At 39.2% G+C, this 23,888-nt stretch overlaps 2 protein-coding genes across 4 annotated transcripts in view; both read right to left on the bottom strand.

Annotated features, from left to right (window-relative positions):
* The window catches only part of mtr (5-methyltetrahydrofolate-homocysteine methyltransferase), a 33,208-nt gene extending 31,870 nt beyond the window's left edge, over window positions 1-1,338 (bottom strand). Inside the window, exon 1 of the mRNA XM_042398118.1 lies at window positions 1,159-1,338. Coding sequence (XP_042254052.1) covers window positions 1,159-1,201 — 43 coding nt within the window. The 5' untranslated portion in view covers window positions 1,202-1,338. The remainder of the gene's footprint in view (window positions 1-1,158) is intronic.
* Window positions 1,339-2,546: 1,208 nt separating this feature from the next.
* On the bottom strand, window positions 2,547-19,792 carry bms1 (BMS1 ribosome biogenesis factor). 3 transcript variants are annotated; one of them, XM_042396361.1, is made up of 25 exons: window positions 19,283-19,792; window positions 19,078-19,160; window positions 17,277-17,435; window positions 15,133-15,313; window positions 14,831-15,021; window positions 14,413-14,492; window positions 13,203-13,391; window positions 12,933-13,075; window positions 12,540-12,661; window positions 12,229-12,422; window positions 11,932-12,074; window positions 10,561-11,099; window positions 9,977-10,078; window positions 9,267-9,421; window positions 9,057-9,138; window positions 8,726-8,805; window positions 8,335-8,532; window positions 7,991-8,179; window positions 6,662-6,842; window positions 5,892-5,950; window positions 5,563-5,685; window positions 5,050-5,197; window positions 4,582-4,757; window positions 3,232-3,393; window positions 2,547-2,974 (listed from the first exon to the last, which is right to left on the bottom strand). In XM_042396361.1, the coding sequence occupies exons 4-25, from the start codon at window positions 15,303-15,305 to the stop codon at window positions 2,747-2,749; spliced, it is 3,657 nt and encodes a 1,218-aa protein (XP_042252295.1). In that variant the 5' UTR covers window positions 15,306-15,313; window positions 17,277-17,435; window positions 19,078-19,160; window positions 19,283-19,792; the 3' UTR covers window positions 2,547-2,746. The 3 variants fall into 3 exon arrangements, with proteins under 3 accessions (XP_042252295.1, XP_042252294.1, XP_042252296.1); XM_042396360.1 differs by having other exon boundaries at window positions 19,078-19,792; XM_042396362.1 differs by having other exon boundaries at window positions 8,335-8,529; window positions 19,078-19,790.
* Window positions 19,793-23,888: the final 4,096 nt, after the last annotated feature.

Here is a 23,888-nt window from a genome sequence, read left to right on the forward strand (position 1 = left end):
GTCATTATATCTGTGTTAAGCTAATATGACCTGATTAATCAGCCTTACTGATTTATTGACCATCCCCCAAACCACAGTTGCAGATAGAAGCTCACACTAGTCCTGCTGCTTTGATTTGATCACCAACTGTTGCATCAGCTCATAGACTTACTTACATATATGTTTGCAACTAATCAATACTTTCATTATTGACTAATCCTACGATTATTTTCTTGATTAATTGATTAGTTGTTTGGTCTATAAAATGTCAGAAAATTATGAAAAATCACTGTTTCACAAAACCCAAGACTCGTTTTCTACTGACCAACAGTCCACAACGCAAAGATATTTAGTGTTTAGTGTCATAGAGGACTAAAGAAACCAGAGAACATTCACATTTGAGAAGGAATCAGAGAATTTAGAAATTATTTCAAACGATTAATCTATTATCAAAATAGTTGGCAAGTAATCTAATAGTTGACAACTAATCGATGAATTGACTAATCGTTGCAGATCTACTCACATTCTGATGTGAATTGACACTAAGTGTACTACACTGACAATGTATGTCAAACACAAAAATCAACACCCATGATGGATTCATCAAAAGAGACATATTAATGGATGATGAAAACTATTGTATAGCCTTCAGTAGTTCTGAAGTTGTGATACAGCAAAGCTTTTCTGTGATACTTATTATTCATGGTATTTGTAGACAAATGACTTAAGCTTACAGTGGTCCCAATTATACTGACTGCAAAACAGTGAACTATCCAATCATGGTATTATATGTAGAAATAAAAGCAAATTAGTCTCCAGATGTGGATAGTGAATGTCACTGGGTTAGCTCAGCTGGGTGCTGATGTGGGTTCAGATCAGGTCAGGGTGTCATCATAATGCTCAGCATTACATCTGTTACATGTTTATCTTTATTAACTGCTCTGATATACTGAATACCAATATGTAAGTCATACATATGCTATTGTATCAGCTAACTGCACATAAAATATCACATCCGGTTTCTATGTAATAACACTAGTTAGCGAGTATAACTTGTCACACACACACGCACATGTGTAACAAGTGGATTGCAGTCAGTTCAGTGAGTTAAGACTCAGTGAGGCAGAAGGCTAAAGCTAACAGCTAACAGTCAAAGCCGTGAGAACTGAGTATATTTACCCGCTTCTGAAGAGAACTGATGAATGACGTTGGTCGGGGCCATCTTGTGAAGAGTCAGCCTTGAAAACAGCCCCACGGTCCGTCTGAAAACCAAACGGTTAATCTTGCAGGGGAACGCTTTCCACCATCCGGCTCCTATCCCCCCGGAGCCTCTGCAGTCTGTGGGCTGCCAGCGGCGACATCCACACTTCCGGCCTGAGTCCTTCACGATAAAAGCACCGCGACAACCGCAGGCATAAAATTCTAATTCAAGTGTTAATATTCCAACATTTCCCTTAAAGCTGCGTTAATGTTCCAACTTTTACCTTAAAAATGCGTTAATATTGCAACATAGCTGACATTTCCCTTAAAGCATAGCAGACTACATTTTCCTTTAAACTGTGGTAATATTTCAACACAGCTGACAACAATTTCTCTTAAAGCTGACTTCCTATATTACTATTTGCCTTAATGAGTTAAAAATTTGACTTAATGTCATAATTTTGCAATTATTTTAACTTAATTCTCCATAACTATGTTGATTTTTATTGTTCCCAATGTTTCATGTTTTTCCTGGCAGAGATGGCTTCCATATAGGTCTGCCTGACGCTGCCTTATTTACCCAAGTCAAAACTTTATACATGAGACATGAAAGGTTTTGCCTTTAACTCAGACATTGACAAGGTTCATACATTCATTAAGTATCCTTATTTTTTCTAAGTGAGAAACCTTTATAACAGTAGAAGGCAGTCTGTGTATGCCAGTGTGCACACAGAGGGGAATATTGATTCAGTACCTGTACTGAGAGGAAAAGGATGTGGTGAGGAAAATAGCTGTGTGTAGATGGGTGCAGGTGCGCATACTATTCATACTGGAGTAATAAGAGTGTTTTACCTCTACCACTACAGATAGTGTTTTTGTTTACTACTACAGAGAGTTTTTTTTTCTCTCATTTCTGCCAATTAACAATACATTATTATAGCACTGTAACATTCTGAGCATCATATTTTGAAATATCACTACCAAATACTTAGAGGAGATTGTAAGTGTTAAGAGGTTCTGATTAGTGACATGGCATAATATCTTCATGATGTTGTGAAAACACCAACCATCAGGAGAACTGTCAGTTCTCACATGCACGTACAAAAAACAGGAATTGTGGAGACACTGATGCGTTGCAATCTGTTCACCATAGACGGGCCAAAAATTCTATGAAAACTCTTGATGCTGGAGGGGAAGGTTGAAGAAAAGAACGCTTTCAATTGATGTGATCATCTGTAAAGTTAATAACTGTCTTAATTACTGTCATTACAGAGAGAGAGAATACAAAGAATGAACTCCGTCAATGACATCTGACAGCTCCAACATAATCACTAATACTGTCAGAGGCAGCTAGAGGCTTCAAGTGGTCATTATTATTGTTTTATTAAAACAAAATCCAAAAGTCAGATAGGCTTTACAGATGATTTTCAATATCAACACATTTAGAAAAATACAATAAAAATGAACCTGGCAGAGCCATGAAACACATGCTAACAGTCCAAAGAGCAGACCCAGCGTCTCAGTCAGAGTCTACAGAGGTTTGCCTGATGAGTCCAGATACAGTGAGTTAGTCGTCCTGTGATGCCCCCTTCAGACTGGACCTCTGCTTCTTCTGGTCCATCTGGCCCATGACGCGGTACAGTTTTTTACGCGCCTCCTTCTGTCTCTTCAGCTTGGCCACCTCCTGTTTCTCCTTCTGCTGCAGGAACTCCTTGTGTTTGGCGTGTTGCGCCGTGTGAGCTTTCTTCTTCTTGTAGTTGTGAACTGTGCTCAGAGCGTGGAGCAGGGCCGCCACCTAAAGGAATGGGACAAGAAAAGCAATGCTTAGAGATAAAGCCATGTTTTACATCAAAGGGGTAGTTCAAGGTCATCTTGTAGTTAAAGGAATTCACCATTCTTAAACAATGGGTCTTGTTTTCATGGTTACATTTCAGTTTCAAAAGCAAGATCTGGACGCATATTCTGTTTCTGTTGTGAGACAAGTAGAAATCAGTGTATAGTATAACACTGATGAGCTGCTGCACTGAGACTGTAGTGTGAGGTTTTGCTCACCTTCCTCTCGTGGGGCTCCCTGATCACGCTGGGCCTCTGCAGGTCTCTGGGTGTCTTTCCTTTGGGTTGCTGCTGTTTGGGTTTGCTTTTGAAGGGCAGGGCCTTCTGGAGCTCCTTGGGGATGTGGAGGGTGTTGAAGCGCCTCGGTGCCCGGACCACTGGCTGGAAGGGAAAAGGATGGACATTCAAACGTCAAGTCTGGATTTAGTTGTGTGAAATACTGGTCAGTTCAAAGTCAGCTTTAGTTTTAATGTAAAGCACATGTAGACATGCTGTACGTACTCAAACACATTCACACCAACATTTATTTTAACTCTTCCATTTTTGATTTCCTTTTGTTACTTTTCTTCAACATACAGGTTTTCATTGTTTATATGTTTGCATTATCAAGTGTTTTTTTTTTTCTACAGCATTTCTACAGAGTCCCTTGGTGATATAGCAGGGGTCTGTGAAATTTATGAAACACATATATATTACATATAATACCTATGTTTTGCTACTATAATTCTTCACTTATTAAAATGATCAATATTCAGTCAATGTGTGTCTAACATTGGTTCTTCAAGACACATTTGGATATTCCTGTTACTGAACCTTCATCTGGTCTACATCAGCAGTGTGACGAAAGCAGTAGTGTCACACTGCATGTGTTCAGCCACAATACTGATGCGTACTCACTACAGTTGAATGTAGTTATATTGTACTTACATGTTACACATACATATGACAGAAGCAAATAGACTAGGCTGTAAAGCTGAAGCAAACCTTTACCATTAGATGACTGAAAAACTCAATTGAAACATCTCCTGTGGTTACATTGTGTTGTGTTGTACCGTGGCTCTGCCAGATTTTGTGGTATTTGTTCATTTTTGCCAGTTAATAAACTGCATCTCTCTTTAACCTTCATATTATATGTAATCCTTTACTTCTAAGACTCACTCTAAAAATAGCTTATCAATTAACAAGTTGAGTCTTCTTTCCTCTCTGAGTTCATCCATTCTCGTACAGCAGAAGAAGAAGGACTACTATGGGTGTATTCAACAAGCTTCATGTCTTGAATGTGGTTTTCTGTCTACAGCTACTCTTCATGTGCAAGTGGAGTCACATATTTGCAGCCAGTATACCAGTAGTTTCCCCTCAGGGATCCAGTAGGTAGCACTGCTCCACACAGAGACCTCTGTGAGAAATAATGACTGAAGGGTGCTGCCAAGGATATTGTTACATTTCAACAGAATAAAGATTTTACCTCTAACATTTTCACTTGTTCAGCTTTTTTTCCACATTAAGCCCTTTAGAAAGTGCTGCGGTAGCATTTGCATTGATCCCTTCTTCTATTGTCAGACGTCATACCTTGTACAGAGAGTCAGTTTTGGGCTTGTTGCGGATGCCCAGGTCGTGTTTGAGCTGACCCAGGGTCCTCATGCCCTCCCAGCTGTCCTTCTGCCCCACAGGCAGCAGCAGAGAGGTGATGGGGTTGTAGAACTGGGGAACAGACACTGGATACCAGGAACGCAGGAACACAATATCTGCACGATACAGTCAGACAGAAAAAAAGACATCAACACTAAGACACAGCTATGCAGAACATATTTATTACTGTCTATTTAGCTGTTACACCCTTGATTACATCATGACTACAAAACAAATACAACCACAGTCAATATGACAACATAGCATTGTCCTTTAAAAAAAAAGTTAGACTTTGTACTTATAAAAACAGTTCAAGACTTTTTAACAATATACACAACAATAGAAAAACCCTCACAAAAATGTGGGTAAAATAAAACCACAATAACAACAAGTAAGACACAAACTCACCACTCATGAGCAGCCGGTCCTCAAACGTTGCTCTGTAAGCTCCTGGTGGTGTCGACAGCGCCTTCTTGATCTGACCTCTGACCCCTGACACTGTTCGTATGGAGGCACCTTCAAATTTAGCTACTTCCAGCATGGTGTTGAACATGCCCTGTGAACGAACACACACACACACACACACACACACACACACACACAGCGCTTCACATTAGGATCAGATTCAACACCTACAACCAAAATCCCTGCTGTCCACTGCAGCCACAAATAAATGTTGGGAAGACAGTTCATGTCAGGTATGTTGGTGATCAGTTTCAAAATATTTTATAGAATTTTTATATTTCCCCAATCTGCTGTTGTTATGAAAATACTGCCACTGATAGAAAGCGGAGAGAAAAATAACAAGGAAATACTGAAGTACCAAAAAAAACGGACTAAAACAATGAGCAGAAGATGAACAGTGTTACAGACATAGACGAGAGAATTAAAAGACATAAAAGTAGATCAAATCTTCTCTACCTTAATGAAGCTTGTGTTCTTAAAGATCTTGTACGGGTAACCAATGAGTTTGAGCTTCTTCACTATAGTCACTGACTTATCCAGGTCCAGGACGACTCCTGTAGCTGCAATACGGAAATTAGCCTGCAGACAGAAAACAGGGATTTAATGAGTCAGAAGCTCTATGAACAAGTTAGTATATAATGAACAATGCTGCCATTTTTTGTACTATGACCATCAAGAATTTTCAAACTGGTAATAGTCTAACTTCTGTTAAAACTGAAATTTTATGAATTTATTCTCCATTACATGATTTGTAGAGTACAGTAACTGGAGTGAACAAGGCTTACTTTAGTTCCTGCTACTGACTGCACAGCCAGGAAGCCAGTGCCCTGTGGTGTGATGGGACCTTCAGAGAAATGAGAGAGAGGGAATAAGAATTATTATTATTATACACATTATTTCTGCACTTACAGAGAAAGAAGTGACTTATATAAATGTTAGGGTCACAGGTTTACATTTCTTAATAATCCCTAGTCTCTATCATTTAAAAACCGTAACAGTACATGTGTGCCTTTAAACCTGCCAATATATACAGCAATAGTACATTTGTATTGCAATTACAGGTTTTAACAGCATAATCTGATTATTTGATGTGATTGTCCTCATAGCTGGGAGTAAGAATAATGGCAGTATGATGTGAGAAGTGCTCCCATTGTGGTCTTATTATTGAAGGACATTTAAGCTCGTTAATAAAAGAGTCTGACTGATACATCAGCTATTTAAGCGTAACACACATATCAGTACATGTCAACCAATAAGTAAAAAACTGCAGAACAGAAATGCCATTATACAAACTGTCCACTAGAGAGCACTGAAATGTAGCGCTCACTATATTCTGTATCTTGGTCACCAATCTAAATGTAATTTTAGATCATTTTTAAATTGTATTTTCATAATCAAAAAATCTGTAAATGTTGTACTATCATCATTGACCTGTGTGTGTAAACGTAGCCACTAAAACAAGAAAGAAAATTGCACAATCTCCACAAAAACTGTAATGGACTTCATGACGGTACAGCAGCAGTGAACAGTGGAGCGTGCTTTCACTACGTCTTACCCCAGATGGAGGCTCCACAGTGCATGTGCTGCGGTGTGTATTTGAGCAGGCGGTGGCGTCCGTTGTGATCCTCGATGTGGTAGAGGGGGATGGTCTGGAAGCGACGCCAGCCTAAGGACAGGATGAGGGGGTCTCGAGTCTTCAGGATGCGGTTATGCCAGCGATGTTTCTTCAGTCGCATCTGACACACACACACACACAAACAGCTTTAGATATGCGCTCACTGTTACGCAGAAAAACTGAGGAAATGTTGGATTATTTCTCATGACAGGACAACAAAATATGTTTCATAATACCTGACAAGTACTGGAACCAATAGAATTATCTCAAAATCACAAGTTAACTATCTCATTATCTATCTCATATCTCACTATATCACCATATCAAAGTTGTTTCTTCATGATAAGCTAATTTTATTACATCATTCAAATCAGTCTCCCTCATTCAATGACAGGACGACAGCAGCAACTTAACAGAAGAGTGTATTTCAGTGATCTGCCTGATATTGTTATTACTTCTAGACATGGGCTCGTATTTTGAGAGTCAAGATGCAGACCTCCTGGGCAGGGGGGATGTTGTTATTGGCTCTTAAAATGTAGTAGAAGAGTCAAGACAAGCTTCCTCTGAGAGGAAACTAGAATTCCTGTCCAGGCCGTGCAGTTTTCCCACAATGGTGCAAAATTTCACACGGAATCACAATGATCTACGCAGTAACTAAATAACACTAAAGTATGCATGTTGTGAGGCCTCAGGTGATGTTTTTGCGGTGGTGAGAAGGAGGTGACAGTGCAGCTGCTGGTCAAGATGACCTGTGTTGTTTTGCAACAGCCTAGTGATTGGGCAAGACTGAATCGAGGTCATTGTGGTGATTCTGGTGTGCATAAACCCAATTTAGGATCTGATCTGTCAGTGCCAATAAAACCTGTGACAAACATTGTTGATTGACACTCGATTATACAAATTATACAGTATGACAATGTATTCCATGTAGCTCTGGGTTTGCCATGCAGCCACATCCTCTGCACGATTGGCACAGTGTGTAAAATTAAAGCCACTGACTTGTGTAACATAATCCAGCATCTTTATTATTCCATTATTTCACTAGGATTACTGCCTTCATTCCTCCATATCTCAAACAGTAGTTCTTCCTTCCTGGCATCTCTGTACAGTCTGAATGACAACTCCCACTAGCCTAAACTAAACACACAACACGACTGAGCAAATAAAACAGACTTAATTTAAAGTCTACACAACGGCTTACTTGTAAAAAGAGTCTAAACAGGATGTAAAACATCAACAACCTATCATTAGTGAGTACACTGCACATACCTGCAGGTATCCTACGTTGCCTTCACTGGAGCCCAGGCCTCCGAGGATGACGGGGTAGTGTGGATCAAAGTTGGTGACAAACTCACAGGGTAGAGAGGAGATTTCTAATCTGACGTACATTCCTGGTCGGAAGCCTTCGTACTGCACTCTCGTCTCATCGTCCACATCCTCAAACTCCGCCCTGTTCAGCTGAGGACAGAACGCAGAAAGATGCTCTAATAAAATGTTATTACAAATAAGCCAGAAATACATGAATCTAATGAATCAGCATCTAAGTTTATTTCATAATTTTCTGTATGATGAATCCTATCAATAAATGACTCCCAGCAGCTGTTGTGTGGTACCTCGGCCTGCTTCTGCATCTCCTCCTTCAGATCATCAAAGTAAGTGGCGTCTCCGTCATCATACTCTGCATCAAAGCGCTCCTTCAGCCTGCGTTTCTTCTCAATACGCTTGTTTTTCTGGATCTCCTCGTCGTCCAGCCTCACTAGACTCTCTTCAGCTTCATCATCATCATCTTCATCATCATTCTCACTATTCTGCTAGGCACATGGGAAAAAAAAACATCATTCAAATGGGGGAAACAAAGGGTCTTCATGAGCAATATTATCATTAGTTGCAGCAACAAACGCTTGTATGTCTTTCCATCTTCTGTTGTGGTCTCTGAGCCAGGTCACCACACAGTGAGTCAGCAGATATCACTGACTTCTGCTGGTACAAGCAGACAGGACGTACCTCAGCCTGGTCCTGCTGCCCAGTTTGGCCCTTGTGGATTTGTCCTGTTTCCAGATCTTCAAAGTCACCATACAGTTCCTCTGTATAAAGCAAAACAACCAATTACACTGTTGGTTTAAGGGGTTTTTTCCGATTCAACATGACTTTACATTCCAACAGAAGCAAAACCTTTCATACCAGTATCATTCTTAACTGTATGTCACCATTTAATCCAAAGTAACTTTTATTTATCTTCAATTGAGGGTTCCAGACAGAACAGAAGAAGTGTTTTTGTTAACTGTAAGTCTACAGTCATATGTTTATTGGGCTGAGAGGCTGCTTCTCTTCTTACCGTCCTCCTTTAGCAGTGTAGCAGCATCTTGGCCCTCCTCCCACTTCCCTGTTACAAAGCAGTCCCTGATAGAGTTTAGCATCTAGTGGGGAAAAAAAAAAAAAATCACCAATCAAGTTTCATTTCAGCATCTTTTTCTATATTTTTTCATGTCAGCAGCACATTCGGACTAATGCTCAGGTAATAGCAGTGTGTTGGTAACCAGTCTACCTCCTCCAGATCCCAGTTGTGGGAGGTGTCAGGGTTGAAACGGGAGCAGTCGAGAGCGTTTGCCTGGAACTTTTTACTCTTCTGAGGGCGACTGACTCGGAACAGCCCTCCCAACTCCTCCTCGTCCTCTTCATCGTCCTCATCTTTCGCAACAACTGAGAATACAGGAGGCATGTTGGGATTGTCAAGAATGAAAATCTAACAAAAACACATCATGTGTTTTTATATTCATAGCATCACTGGCAGCTAATACAAAGTCTGGCTTAATACACAGCTTCAGTTTGTCCCAGGAGAAGTTTACTGTCTGCTTGCATTGATCATGAACAAAAGTAGGAATTTCTGGCACAACTTCACCTCCCTCCAAAGTGCATGGAGAAGGGAAAAAGTCTGAAGAAGTTGTGAATTGATCACAAACAAACATACAAACACACGAAAACTTTGTAACTGACCCATATTGTGTCAAAAACATGAATATTTGGAACATACTAATCATTTAGATGGACAATGTAGAAAAGGTTTATGCCGTGAGAGTGGTCTGAGAAGTTTATATGGACTAGTTTATACGATCCAAGCTGACTGCAGCTTTGATTCACATAAACTCCACCACTCTTATATCCTCAAAATGTATTTTAAAATAAACTATGTTCATTTAAAAGCAAATGGAGTCTTGTGTTGAACCTTGAAGCTTGTGTACAATCAGCATTAATTACCTAAACCGTAAACCAGTTTTCGCAGATTGGGTGCAGCTTCTTGTTGCCGTAGAAACGCTTCCGAAGCTTTCTGCTGCAAACCCTCCTTCCAGCGCAGAGCTCCTGTGGACACAAGCAGGAGGAGAATAATGTGAATGATACCTTCAGTATCACAGCATCAGAACACAGCTCTACCATATCTCTCATTGACCTATCAAAGCTTTACATTTCCTGGTCCTGAATCACATCTGCTCAACAGGAGTCTTGTCAGAGCCTGCAAGCATCTAACCAGCTTTTTGTTAAACATGTTGCCTGAGCAGACACTTGGAACAAGAGGTAACTGCTAATAGCTACTAATAGCTGTCAAATAAAAGGATTTGATGTTTTACTGTCTCATTTATTTGGGGCTTTTGGACAGTTTGTTGGATAAAACAAGACGTGTGAAAACATCTCATTGGGCTGTGGGAAATTATAACATCTGACATCTTATAGGCCGACAAAAATGAATAATAGAGAAAATATCAGCTAATACTCTGAGCTCATATTAAATGAAAACTAAATTCCAAAATAAATAAAAATAGAAACAGATTCAACATTGTATTTACCCTGCTCTTCTTCCTCCTCCTCACTCTCACTCGCTGCAGCTGCACCATCATCCTCTTCCACAGAATCCTCTTCTGACTCTTCATCATCATCATCTTCTTCTTCTTCCTCCCCTTCATCATCGCTCTCCTCTTCATCCTCCTCGGAGCAATGTCCAGAGTCTCCCGCTCTCCCAGCCTCCGCCTCTTCTTCACTCTCCTCCTCGCTCATCTCCAGGTCATCTTCGCTGTCGGCGAACACCGGCACCTCGGCGCCGGCCTCTCCCTCTCCTCTCTTCTCCTCCAGCTTCTGTTTCTTCACCGGTGGAGCGCCGCCTTTTGCGTCAGATTCGGTTCTCGCCTCTTTGATGAATGTAGAGAGGAAATCCTTGTCTTCATCCTCTTCCTGCTCCTCTTGGTCACTTTCTTCACTGTCGCCGTCCTCGTCATCACTAGAACCGCTGCCATCCTCCTCCTCCTCCTCCTCAGCAAAGACCACCTTCCTCCTCTCTCTCTGGGTATTAGGATCCCAGACAAGCTCCTCCTGAGGACCCTCATTCTCTCTAACACACCAAAAACAAGAACATTTTAGATTTTCTTCCCCTTTCTCTTTTCCCCACTTAATACTGTGTCATTAAGACACATCACATGAATGTATAAAGCGACAAATTTACAGTCTTTATCATCAATTTCTATTCAGAATTTGTATTAAGTTAGATACACAAAGAAAGATCCATATTGAAGATGTGTAAGTTTATATGCATAACCTCATCTAATATAGTTTTTCAAAAGATAAAAGCATGAGTGTGTGTTTTTTTGTTTTTTTTTAAATCAGTACCGAAAAGCACCACTTCCTGGCACACTCGGTACATTTACAAGCAATCGAGAAATCAAGTTACGCGGCTGATCAGAAAACAGGTTTCCATGCGCTGTAGGTGCGCTGTGGTTACTGTAAATCTAACCTGTGTATCTGGGTATATGTGCCAGATTTCTCCCTGACCTTATTTTAACTGTAATAGTGATGCAGTGACAGGAAAGATAGACAGAGCAGCTCTTCCTCACACTGAGAATGTGAAACTAACAGTCAAATGTTCAGTGGTAGAAACAAGTTCTTTTTGATTTCTAGAGGTTTCTTAAAGGGGCCTGGTAGCAATTTTTCCCATTTCTAATGAAAACTCAGACTTCTTCCAAATATCCCTCCTATCCTATTACAACCCCCCCCCCCCCCCCCCCCCTCCCCCAACCCTCTATTTTATTTAGCTTATCTATTTTTTCCCTGTTCTCCTTGTCTAAGCCCCCCCCCCCAATTTGTGCTAAACTATTAATGTCCCCAGTGAGCCTCAAATATCTAGTTGTGTCAAAGCAGGGGAGAAGAAAAGCTGTGAGGTGTCTCACCCGCTCTGCTGGTCCATGTCTGTGGGGTTCAGGGAGGCTGAGCCGCTGAACAGAGACACCTTACTGGCAGCTATCTTGGCATCCAGAGTGGCGTGTGTGTCGATGAGAGACTGGACCAGCTCTGTGGTGGGCCGCACCTCCTCCTGTACCGGGAGAGGAACAAGACACTTCAGACCAGGCACAACTTATTTGCCACATGTATAAAACAGATGCAGTATATCGGTATGCTGACACATATTATATTATATTATTATATGAACCCACACTTAAGACTCAGATTTCATAAAAAACACACACCTGCTGCTGATTGACATGGTTGGCAGGAAGGTCGATGTAAACAGCGTCTTTGTCGTACACGACCCCACCGACGCCGGCCATGGGTGCGTAGAGCAGACGCTCCTTCTCATTCAGCGCCCTCTTCTTCTGAGCGTCTGGCAGTGGACACGGGTCCGGCAGGAAGTTCACGTCCGCCACCTGAAAGTCTCCAACACCTGTAAAGAGAAATAACACCCAATATGTTATTTTACATTTTTCTATTCCAGAGCTTTAGACAGCATGATGTGCAGTACGAAAATTTTTTTTAGGTAACTAGCACTATGCTGATATACCTGGAATGTGGACCTGGCCTTTGTTTTTCAAATATGTGCCTCGCAGGTAGCCGTAGAGTGACACAGTCCGGTCACACTTGGGGTCTGTCCTCACCCTCTCAGGGTCAGTCAAATCCTCCATACTGTTTAGATGCAGAACAGGAGGATTGAGAAAACAATGATCAGTGAGTACAAAGGTAAAGCATGCAGAATAACACTTTTAGATGGTCTTCATTTGATGTGTAGAAGCTGGACGAAACCAGTTCAGCTCAGATCTTCATACAGTGAAATAGAAAAGACGCTACAGCTAAATGTGAGGATGTGTCACTCCACATCTATCTACATGAATCTACAGTTCACAAAGCAAAGTAAATAAATGTGACGTGTTCCATGTGGTCTCAGGTTATCACTCACCGGTCAGCCAGTACATAAGGATGGGAGGTCTGCCACACCAGAGGACGAAACTTCATGACGGAGATGAAGCGGCCGAGGTTCTTCACTTCCTGAGTCTGATACTCCCCGTACACCATCCCAGACAGATAGAAGAGCTTGGCCCCCTGCAGGTTTCACACACACAACATACACTCAGTTCTAACATCAACCTCAACAGTCACAGTAACCTCCTATATAAGTCAGACTTTATGTGTTTGGTCCAATGAAGCAGAATGTGACGGTGTTGTGTACCTGGTAGACTTCAGTCCAGAAGCGATGTTTGAGGTTCTTCTTGGTCTTCCTCAGTGTCTTGTTGTTCTTGAATGAATCCAGGTGAGTCAGCACACCCATGATACGAGGGAAGCCGTGTACCTGACAGATGTTGAGGAACTCAAAAGTCTCCATCTCGAAGCCAAAGCTGGCGTCGATCAACATCAAAACCTGCAGGGAAGAAATACATAATGCATTTTATCTATGAAGTCTATTAAAGATACTGCAACTTCCTTCATACACATAAAAACAAACAGAAGAGAATTACAAACTTCGACACAACAGTAAAGCTGGGAAATATAGTTGATATCAATATCAACATATTTATCAATTCTTTATCTATATAAAATATTTTTTCCAGTATTGATATGGATAATACTGCAAATGTGTCCAAGACAAGACCATGTGTAAAACTTTGATAACTAATTTAGTCAATATTCAATAACAATTAGTTTAGAGTCATTAAGAAGAAAACAGAAGATGAATCTAATATGCTCCCACTGGAAGTTATTAAAGATATCCTCACTGCTGACTCAGCCCAGCCTGATACACTAGCTGTATAATAACAATGTGCCTTTCTCTGTATTCACATTAAAGTGGGAAGACAAAGCTCTTTCTCTGTGTGTACCACTCTATTCCCAAGTCATATGCAAGATCTGTAACCAATTATGAACTGTTCTCTTCTGATTACCAGACGATACTTTAGCAAAGACCTACAAGCTACAATATGAATACAGTGTTAACAGTAATTACATCCTGGAAGCTGAATCTGAAGGATATTTTTCTTAAACATTTTTAGTTTGGTTCCAATGTAATTGATAATCTAATGATTATTGTACAGACTCTCTAATATGTTCCGTCCACCCCATTTACATATATGAGGGGGACAGAATACTTGATACACCTCTCAATAAGATGCAGTTCAGAACAACACCACCTCAATGATAAACGTATAGTAAATCAACACCTCTGTGACAGTGTGACAGTGTTCTATGGATTCTGGACTATAATCAGACTTTCTCCTCTTAGTTACACGTGTGAGGCTTCTAAAGCACAACTCTCTCCCAGAGATTATTTGGTTATAAAATCTCAGCAAACAGTAAAGCTGACTATATGAACACAAAAATACATCTTATTTAAATGAAACCATTCATACATGTATCAAATGTGCATGTCTACAGTCCACACTTACCAGGTCAGCTACTTTTGCGAGGTCAATCATTGTATTTATGTCATTGGTACACTCCATGAAAGTGAGGCGGCGCTTCTTGCCTGAAAGATTTAAAAAAAAAAAAAAAAATTTTTTTTAAAAAAGAGTAGTTACTTAGTAAACACATCAGGAGACTTCATGAGCAGCAGCAGCACATGTAAGAAACATGCGGAAAAAAAGACTTACAGGAAGCAGGAAGAGATGAAAGAGAGAAATAAAGAGTACTACAACCTGACACAATGCCATGATTGGTTTAGAAGAAGTTAAATGAAAACTTAATGAACAAAAGAGGAAGTGACACTAACATTAACAGAAATAAATCTTGATGTCCTGATAGGAGTGGACCCTTCACATCTATTACATAACAGAAATCCTCCAAACAGAAAACATCCAGACCTACCAGAGACGATGGTTACAGGTCCACATATGTCCCCCAGCTTTTGCCGGGTGAAGTTTTTGATCAGGCAACGGATCAGGGTGCTTTTCCCAACCTTGGGGGGCCCAACGACTACAATCACAACTGGAGGTGGTTCCAGGGGAGTCCGGTCTACCAGGGGGATGTGGTGTTTTTTGGCCTTTATATCCTGAGCCCTGCAGACAAATACACACAGAGAGTAGTTTCATACAGTTTCTTGATTTACTCGTTTTAGGACTACACAGGAATTGACCTCAATTGTTATGACAGAGCCACTTATTGCTGACCTGTGGAAGGTCTTGGCCATGCGCACAGCGGACTGAACCGCGAATGCTTTGGGATTGCGTTTGCGTTCATCCTCTTCTGTGGAGCCTCCCTGTTTCCTCAGCTTCTTCCTCTCTGCCTTTGGCCCGCTGTGCTTCTGCTGATGTCGCTTCTGTTCCTTAACTTTCCCGTCCATCCTGCACACTGCAGCACAAACACACATTAACCGTCATGTACCAGCAGGTTTCAAGGAGAAATAAATAACTACACTTTTAAATACATACAGGAACAAATACTGTATATACATTTAGATAATATATGGCCATACTGCCAAACTCTATTATAAACTTACAATCCTGCTTTGGGAAAATTGCCTTGTTTGTGTTGAAGGGCATCAAAGCTATAAAACATTACTGGTGTGTTTGCCAGGTCATTTTTGAATGCATACTACACATATTTAGAATTTGGGATGTATTTTTCCTCCTGTTTCAAGAATATTGATTTCATTTTCGTGTGGTATGAAAATTACTTAGCAGACCCATAAAATGTTCTTGAACTGTAACCCATCACATAAGTCACACATCAAGTCTACTTTTATTCTGGTCAATGTTACATTATCATTGTCAGTAATGCAGTTATATTTCAGATTGATTTGTCAGCACTCACTGCTTTACCTAGTGATGATAATGTCACTTTGCAGAGCTGATGTTCAATGTGATGAATTACACAGTTTAAGGAAGTGTTAAGAGTGCTAATATGTACATATTATTCAATCAGTAATGAAAAGAAGCCTATGGATATTTGGAATGGTAGAAAATTCAAATTGGTAAGATCATGGTTTAAAAAGGGTTAGCTGTAATGTAAATTAAAGATGATTGATAGTAAATAGGCTGAAAATAAAAATAAGTATTGTCCATTAAGTTGTTTTTTTGGATCAAGACAGGATTTTATGGCCTAAAGATGACACATGAAGGGTATGGGATGTATACTGTGATTAGAGCTGCAACAATTAATCGATTAGTCAATCGACAGATAATTAATCACCAACTATTTTGAAAATCAATTAATTGTTTTCAGTAATTCTTTGAGAAAAAATTCTCTGGTTTCAGCCTCTCAAATAATACAAATGAATATTTTCTTTCTTTTTTTGTCTCCTATGATAGCAAACTGAAGATCTTAGGATTGTGGACTGTTGGTCAGGACCAAAAAAAAAGCAACAGTGATCGTCATTTTTCATAATTTCCCTACACTTTATAGACCAAATAACTAATCAATTAAACGAGAATATAATCAACAGATGAATCGATAATGAAAATAATCGTTAGTTGCAGCCCTTATTGTATACCAGTATAGTATCACATCACCCAAACAACAAGGATGTTCACAACCTGCAAACTGCAACACATTCTGATCTGATGGCTACTGAGCAACTGTTGCTTTATTACTTTCAAAAACAATGTGGATGCTAATCAATTAATTGACAAGTTGCCAACTATTAATCACCAACATTGTTGATAATCAATTAATCATTTTGAGTCTTTTTTTAAGAAAAAAAAATCTCTGATATCAGCTTCTTAAATATCAATATATTCTGGGGTTTTTTTTCCCTCTGTGACAATAAACTGAATATGTTTATGTTATGGACAAAACACACATTTAATGACGTCACTTTGGGGTTTGAAAAACACTGATCGACATTTTTCACATTTTTCTGTCATTTTGCAGACCAAACAACTAATCGATTAACTGAGAAAATAATCGACAGATGAATTGATAATTACAATAATCGTTAGTTGCAGCTCTAATGGATACTGCATTACGCAGTTTATCACAATGACACAATTCTGCCTCTTTAACTTTTCCACACTTCATTTTTCAATATAAAACACTATTGTCTTTGAAAGACAGTGATCCACACAGTGACAACATGCACGAGCCTCTTTATTGAGGGATTATATACAGTCTGTGGGTTAAACACATGAAGCGGAGTAAAATGTGTTCATGCGCACCACAACATCTCTGCTAACACTGTACAGCTACATCACTCTGTTATCTCTCACGTTACCAGTGTGAGCAGAGAGCAGAAGCTGCTCTGTCAGCAGGACCTGAAGACACAGTTCCTCACATCACTTTATGTTCACACAAACACAAACGTTTAGTCGCATACCTGAAGAAAACGCTGCAGCAGTCGCTTCTCACATGTGTACACTACCCCCGGGCCGGAAGTGCAAGGAAGCGTCACTTCGTATTGAAGCGAGCGGAAACAAAAGTCCCGCACAGTGGTTCCTACACGCTACCAGATTTTTCTAACGGCGCCCCCTGCAGACTGCCGGTCACACGCACAAAAATACACACACACACACACACACACACACACACACACGTAAAATAAATGATAAATAAATGATAACAGAAAGGGAAGGCTTTACCCTTCTCAATTTATTCTCATAATATGATGTATGACATAAGACATAATAGTTGTTTTGGATGTTTATCACCCTGGGCAGGTTGGATGGTTAACCACAACTACCATCATAGAGTTTGTCCGCCTGTTAGTGTGCATGATGTATACATTTGGATGTGTTTTGCATTGTTTAAAACACTCTGACCTGACAAAGACGTCGTTGGATCGAAACATTGTCATCATTCTACTTTTGTGGCTTGGAGTGAGTGTGCAGATGTTACCTTTTTTCACTGACATGAGACATACGACACTTTATTGTCATGGTATGCAATACAACAAAATTTTGTGAGGCAACCGTCAGAAAATAGCAGCTGTAAGAACACTAAGAGAATGAATGAAAATAGAAAAAAGGACATAGTACAATCTAAAAATTTAGCTTAAAATATACATACATAAAATATGTATTGGACATTCCTACAATGAGGCAGTCTATAGACATATGTATAGCTTACAGAAGGTGTGATAAGATGTGCAGGGCTGACTTTAAAGTAATTAGTCCTTAGCATCCCTTGAAAACTTAGCTTCAATTTGTGAGTTTTTCTCTATAACATTATTCTTAAGTAAGTTAAGTTAAGCATCAGTTTAAGTAAAAAAAAACCCCCAAAAAACCATAACATCTTTAGGTATTATTCATTAAAAGTTTAACTTTAAACTGTCATCAGATTCTAAATCCCATTGCTGCAGGGAACTAGGTGACATCACTTTTTTTACTCACTATGTAACCCCCTTTTTCAAACCAGTGAAAAGAGAACAGAGAAAAATAGAAATACTAAAATCTCTCATTTGAAATAGCCAAAAGTCTTCTAACTTTGGCAGAAATTGTTTGTGTGTGTACGTAGGATCAAATTACTCATAGTAAGAAGCTCATCGAAGAGATATGTTTTCAGGGCTTTAATTGCTATTTTACCCACCAACATTATCCACATAAGATCTGGACTGTCTGAACTCACTGTTAAATAAGTGATTGGTGTTTGATGAATTTAACGAATCAGAGGGCTGCAAAGTGTCAACTTTCAGTGTAACTTTATCTTTAACCCTACAAAGACAAGTGTACACAGCAGCTCATCACTCAGATCAAAAAATACACACATTAAATAGGATGGATAGGATAATAATAAAAAAAAGCTGAAAAAAACAAAGGCAGCTATAGGCCTAAAAGATATGAATTCTGGAATTAAAAACATAAAAAACCAAAAACGTAAAAATTGATATCTCAAATATACACAGCGCTGTACAAATGCATAAAGTGACCTATGAAGAATAGCAAAGGGGAAGAACTTTTACAGACAGGTAGATCACAGAGACTTGCTTTAGTGAAGAATCTACTTTGGAGGGAAACTGTGAGAGACTATTTTTCCAAATAACCAGCAGAGAGCAGCGATGCCATGTATTTTATTGCTTTATCAAAATGAAAGGTGAAGGATGAGGTTGCATAGTTTACTGTAAAACATTGAAGATGACATTCTTGTAATTAAGCACACAATCACAGATCAGTTTGGAGTACCTTGCAGAAAGATGTTAAAACACTCTTGTCCTACACTGTTGTTCCTGTCAAAGGAAGCTGCACTTGCTGTTTGGCCTTTTGGACTAGAAGAGGACAAGAACAGATGAAAACAGAAGAGGGATAAAAGAGAAAATGGAAAGTTAAAAAGAAAAGGGACGAGATGTAAAAAGAAGGAAAAATGGACAAACGGGAAAGAGACACAAACAGGGTTGAAAAGTTGTGTTGAAACGTCTTGTGTGAGTGTTTGATGTCTGGTTGGCAGGCCTTCACAGGGACTGGGGGACAGAGCAAAGGTGACACATCTGGCAAGCTATGCTGTTTCCTCAAAGCTTCAAATCTGGTGTTTCTACTTCTTCACTTCTGCATTACATGTTGGCTTTTAAACTGTTCTTCAGGTTTAATCTTTTTTTTTCAAATAGAAAATTTTAAACTATAATATTCTGGAAAAGTAGGTAGAAACCCAGCATCACTCTGCACTACACACCAATCGTTGCAATATACAGATGGGTGACAAATTAAAGGAAACCCCGGCAAAGGTCTGAATGCTTGACCCCTACAGTGAGGGGATCTGGTGGCTCTGTTATGCTTTGGGGGGCATTTTGCTGGCATGGTTTGGGTCCACTTGTACAGTGATATATTATTATCCCATATATACAACCTCTGGATATATGGAGATATATGTTTATAAAATCTATGAAATACCCATAGTGAAATATGTATATGTACATATATAAGACATATCTATATGATGAATTTTATATGGTATTATATGTTGCAAACATATATGTCACAATATGTATATAATGTATATGCGCACATTTATTAAAACAACATATATACATTTTGTATGCTTGTATTTGTTTTTCTTATTCATTTTAAACATACATGTCTATCTTTTATATTTACATATATAATATAAACATGTACTGTTCAGGCTTTGGGGTGGATATATGTACATAACCTATATGCCTACAATACAACCATATATTATATATATGTACATATGCATAAACAACTAACACAGGAGATTTTTATAGGTCTATGATAAATAAATGCATAAAAATAGCACATATTGGGGATTTCATTTATGGTTCCATAGGTATGTTTAACATACCTAAGGAACATGTGTTTCTTTCATGTGTACATATCTTGAGGAAAACATACATTGAGTAAGTCTGTGAAATATATATGTATAATAAATTTTATACACATTTCTCTGGAATTAGGCAGGACTGCACCTAAGCGGGGTCTGAAAAGTGAATCCAATATGGAAGTGCCTTAAACCTGCATTCTTTCTAATGTCCAGCAGGGGAGTACTCCACTGGTTGCAAAAAGAAATCCAATTGTATGGAAGTCTCTGAGAAAATGACTTGATTTCTCACTTGATTGATTACCTCAGTAAACACTTTCCTAATGAGTTTATGGTCTCAATTGCTAGTAACAAGTCTTCAATGCATCATGATGTTCATTATGTAAATTATGGCCCCATTTAGAGTGAAACAGATGATAAAGCAACATATGCTTTAGGATGTGGCTATGTTGTGACTGACAAGTCACTACCACGGTGTTGATTACTTAATGTAACCATGGCGTAACACCAGATTCACAGAGTATAGGCATAGCTGCTGCTATTTCACAGTGTGTTTTCAGTTCATGAAAGTTAACTAACATTTTTGTTGCCTAAAAAGTCTTGTTCAGCATTTGGTTGTACTAAAAGACCCTCTAAGGAGTCGGATGTTGAGTTTTTCCAGTGAATACATTTTATTTTAATGGTTTAATGGCGTTTCAAGTTCCCCTTGCCCCTTGCAAAAGAGTTACAAGGGGTAGTGGTTGAAATATTACTCTATGAAATGGGATAACCCTTCAAGATCTGGAAACGTCATCAGTAGTCTGTAGGCATTGTAAACAGAGTTTGTTGATGGGAAATCTCAAAATGCCATCTTCAGCTGTGGCTGATTTCTCTTGCGTGGGCTATAGGCATCTTTTTGCAGCTGTCAGCAGCAAATCGGAAAATTGTAAGAAGAAGAATGCTGGGAATGCTGGTGAATCAGATTGACGTATGCATGAAAGACCGCAAACAAGTTTTGTTGTAGTTAGCCAAACATTAGCTACACAACATGCTAGCAAGCTAATATAGTGGTAACTAACGTAAATGTTGGGTCATCCCGTTTGTGATACACACGTAATGTCAACAAATGACCGTTTACTTTATTGATTTGTATGTTGATTGTGTGATTATATGTGTGCAGGTCTGATAGGACAGAATACCATACACATGCATTGTATGTAGCTACTAACGTGTTTATGCCATATGCCTTTGGTTTGGGGGATGTGGAAATACCACATTTCCTGCAATTTCACCAAATAAAACTCCTTCCAATTCACACTAAATAAATGATGTGAACTTTTTTCTTTTTCCAGACTGGTCATCTTACGTCATACTACAGGCTGAATCACAACATGCCCATCCTGCGTTTGTGGTTTAATGTGGAGGCTGAAGCTGAGGCAGGACTTTTCTGGGTAGACAACTGGTGGTTGATTTGAATTGCAGAGATATGTGAACTTGGCAAACTTGTTTTTTTCTGTTGTCATTTTCTGACATAACTGTAATGTTTGAAGACATATAGTTGAACACGGTGGTCAGACCTATCTGATGTTTCTGCTGGCTTTATTTTATGTACTGTTTGCATTGCTTTGCTAGTGTCTTTCGGGGGTTTTTTTTTGGGGGGGGGGGGGGGGTAACTCTTCACCGTTACCTCCATCAGCTGTCCGGTGCTATGGCGCTACTAGCTTAAAAATGTCTTTGAAGTTCGTAGCTAAATCTGTCCATGCAAATTAATTTTTTGCAGCAGATATCTTAGTTACAATGAGATTGAGCTAGCAGAGCAGTTTTGTGTTTATATGTGAGGTATTTATTCAGTTTGGGAAATGCCATGATCTCCAGAAAGCATTAGTTTAACTAGGTTTTATTACATAGGATTCTACTGCCATGAGTGATTGTTTTCCAGGTATTAGTCATAACCCATGTATTTCCATGGAAACGGAGATAGCACAAGCAAAAAGTTTTTCATTTTCAGAGCAAACTGCCTCACAATATGAATAAATTTTGTTTATATCTTTTTTGTTTATATTATTTTATTGTTGGTAAATGTATACATAAAAATTTCAGTGATGCTTATGGAACTCGGCGCAAGTGTCTCGTACTGCATCACTGTTGTGCCAAAAATGATGGTAAAGCACACCCTCTCATGCAATATTGCTTAAGCGTGCCATCTGTTTCCCACAGGCAGGAGAGCTTCATGCAGTTGGACAAGGATTTGTCCAACAATCAGGAAGCCCTGCCTTCAACAACGTTGTGGGTGCAATAGATTCACGATTCGATTCGATTCAGATTCTTGGGGCCACGATTCGATTCACAATCGATTTGCGATTCAAAATGATTCGGGATTTAAAATCGATTTGATTTGCGATTCACAATCAATTCTCAATTCAATACATTCATAGATTTGATTCTAGATTGATGTTTTGAGTTACTCTTTCCATTTACCTGCAGTAGACACTTTTGTGGGTCTCAAATAAAAAAGATCACACTGCATCAAATGTAAACATTTGCCACTCAACATCAACCCTGAGTGAGATTTCTGTTCCTTTAGTCCACTTAGTCAACAGGAAACCAAAGTGGCCCTGAGACAAAGGGTGAAATGAATATTTAATATAAAAATAAAAATGATTGCAAAGATAAACTGCTAAGTGTAAAACCTCAAATTACTTAAATTCCTACTTCAGTTAACAAAATCAAACAAAAAATAGCTGCCTGCTACATTTAGCTGCAAATGCATACAAGAAAATTGATCACTATTAGTGAGTTATTATTATAACCAATTTTGTTTCTTTTTCTCATTTAAATTTCTCATGCAGATGACCATCTAATTGATATTTGTATATTTCCGGCATGAATATAAAGTAATGAAACGGGCAGCTTTGCTATTTACTGAATTGTATTGACTGTTTCAAAACAGAATAGCTGTTTAAAAGCTTGTTTCGCTGCTTCATCTCATTGGCTTGTTTTTGGCAGTTTGCCATAAGCTTCAAGGAGACTACGTTTATCTGAGGACGGGAATGAGAAAATTAATTTCTCATTCGCGTCCTCAGATAACCAGCTTGCAGCAGACCTGCTGTGCGTTGTGCGTTTGGGCTATGGGGGTGGAGGGCTGCAGGGGTCGCAGCGAGAAAGTTGAACCAGAATCAACTTTTGGAGAAACGCAACGTGTAATGCTGTACAAGCCATATGACAAAAACATTACTAGGAAGAGGGGAGGACATTTCTCTTCGTTCGATAACGTTAAAAGTAAAGTTAGAGAGAGAGAGAGAGAGAGAGAGAGAGAAAAGCAGTGGTCGAGCAAGCAAAAGAGTGAATGAAGAGAGGGAGCGCTGGTAATGTTACTGAGGAAGCTGGTGAATCAGATTAATAAAACGTTATTTTCTGACTGTTTCACAGCGGTTCTTGGAATTTCTGAATCGATTCTGAATTGGCAGATATAGAATCGCGATTCTTATGTGAATCGATTTCTTGCGCACCCCTAGTACTTGGTGTTACATCACAAAAGTTGTCCTCAGTTTTACATCACAAAAGATGTCCTCAGTGAGCGCGTCTGAAATTTCATGGCTTTCATACATCACAAAGACTGTCCTCAGTGTTATATCACCAATGATGTCCTCAATGAGCAGCGTTGAAATTTCATGTTTTTTTTAACACACAAAGGATGTCCTCACTTACATTACAAAAGATGTTCTCAGTGAGCACATGTGAA

This window comes from Thunnus maccoyii, chromosome 20, assembly GCF_910596095.1.
Source record: "Thunnus maccoyii chromosome 20, fThuMac1.1, whole genome shotgun sequence".
NCBI classification, from domain to species: domain Eukaryota; kingdom Metazoa; phylum Chordata; class Actinopteri; order Scombriformes; family Scombridae; genus Thunnus; species Thunnus maccoyii.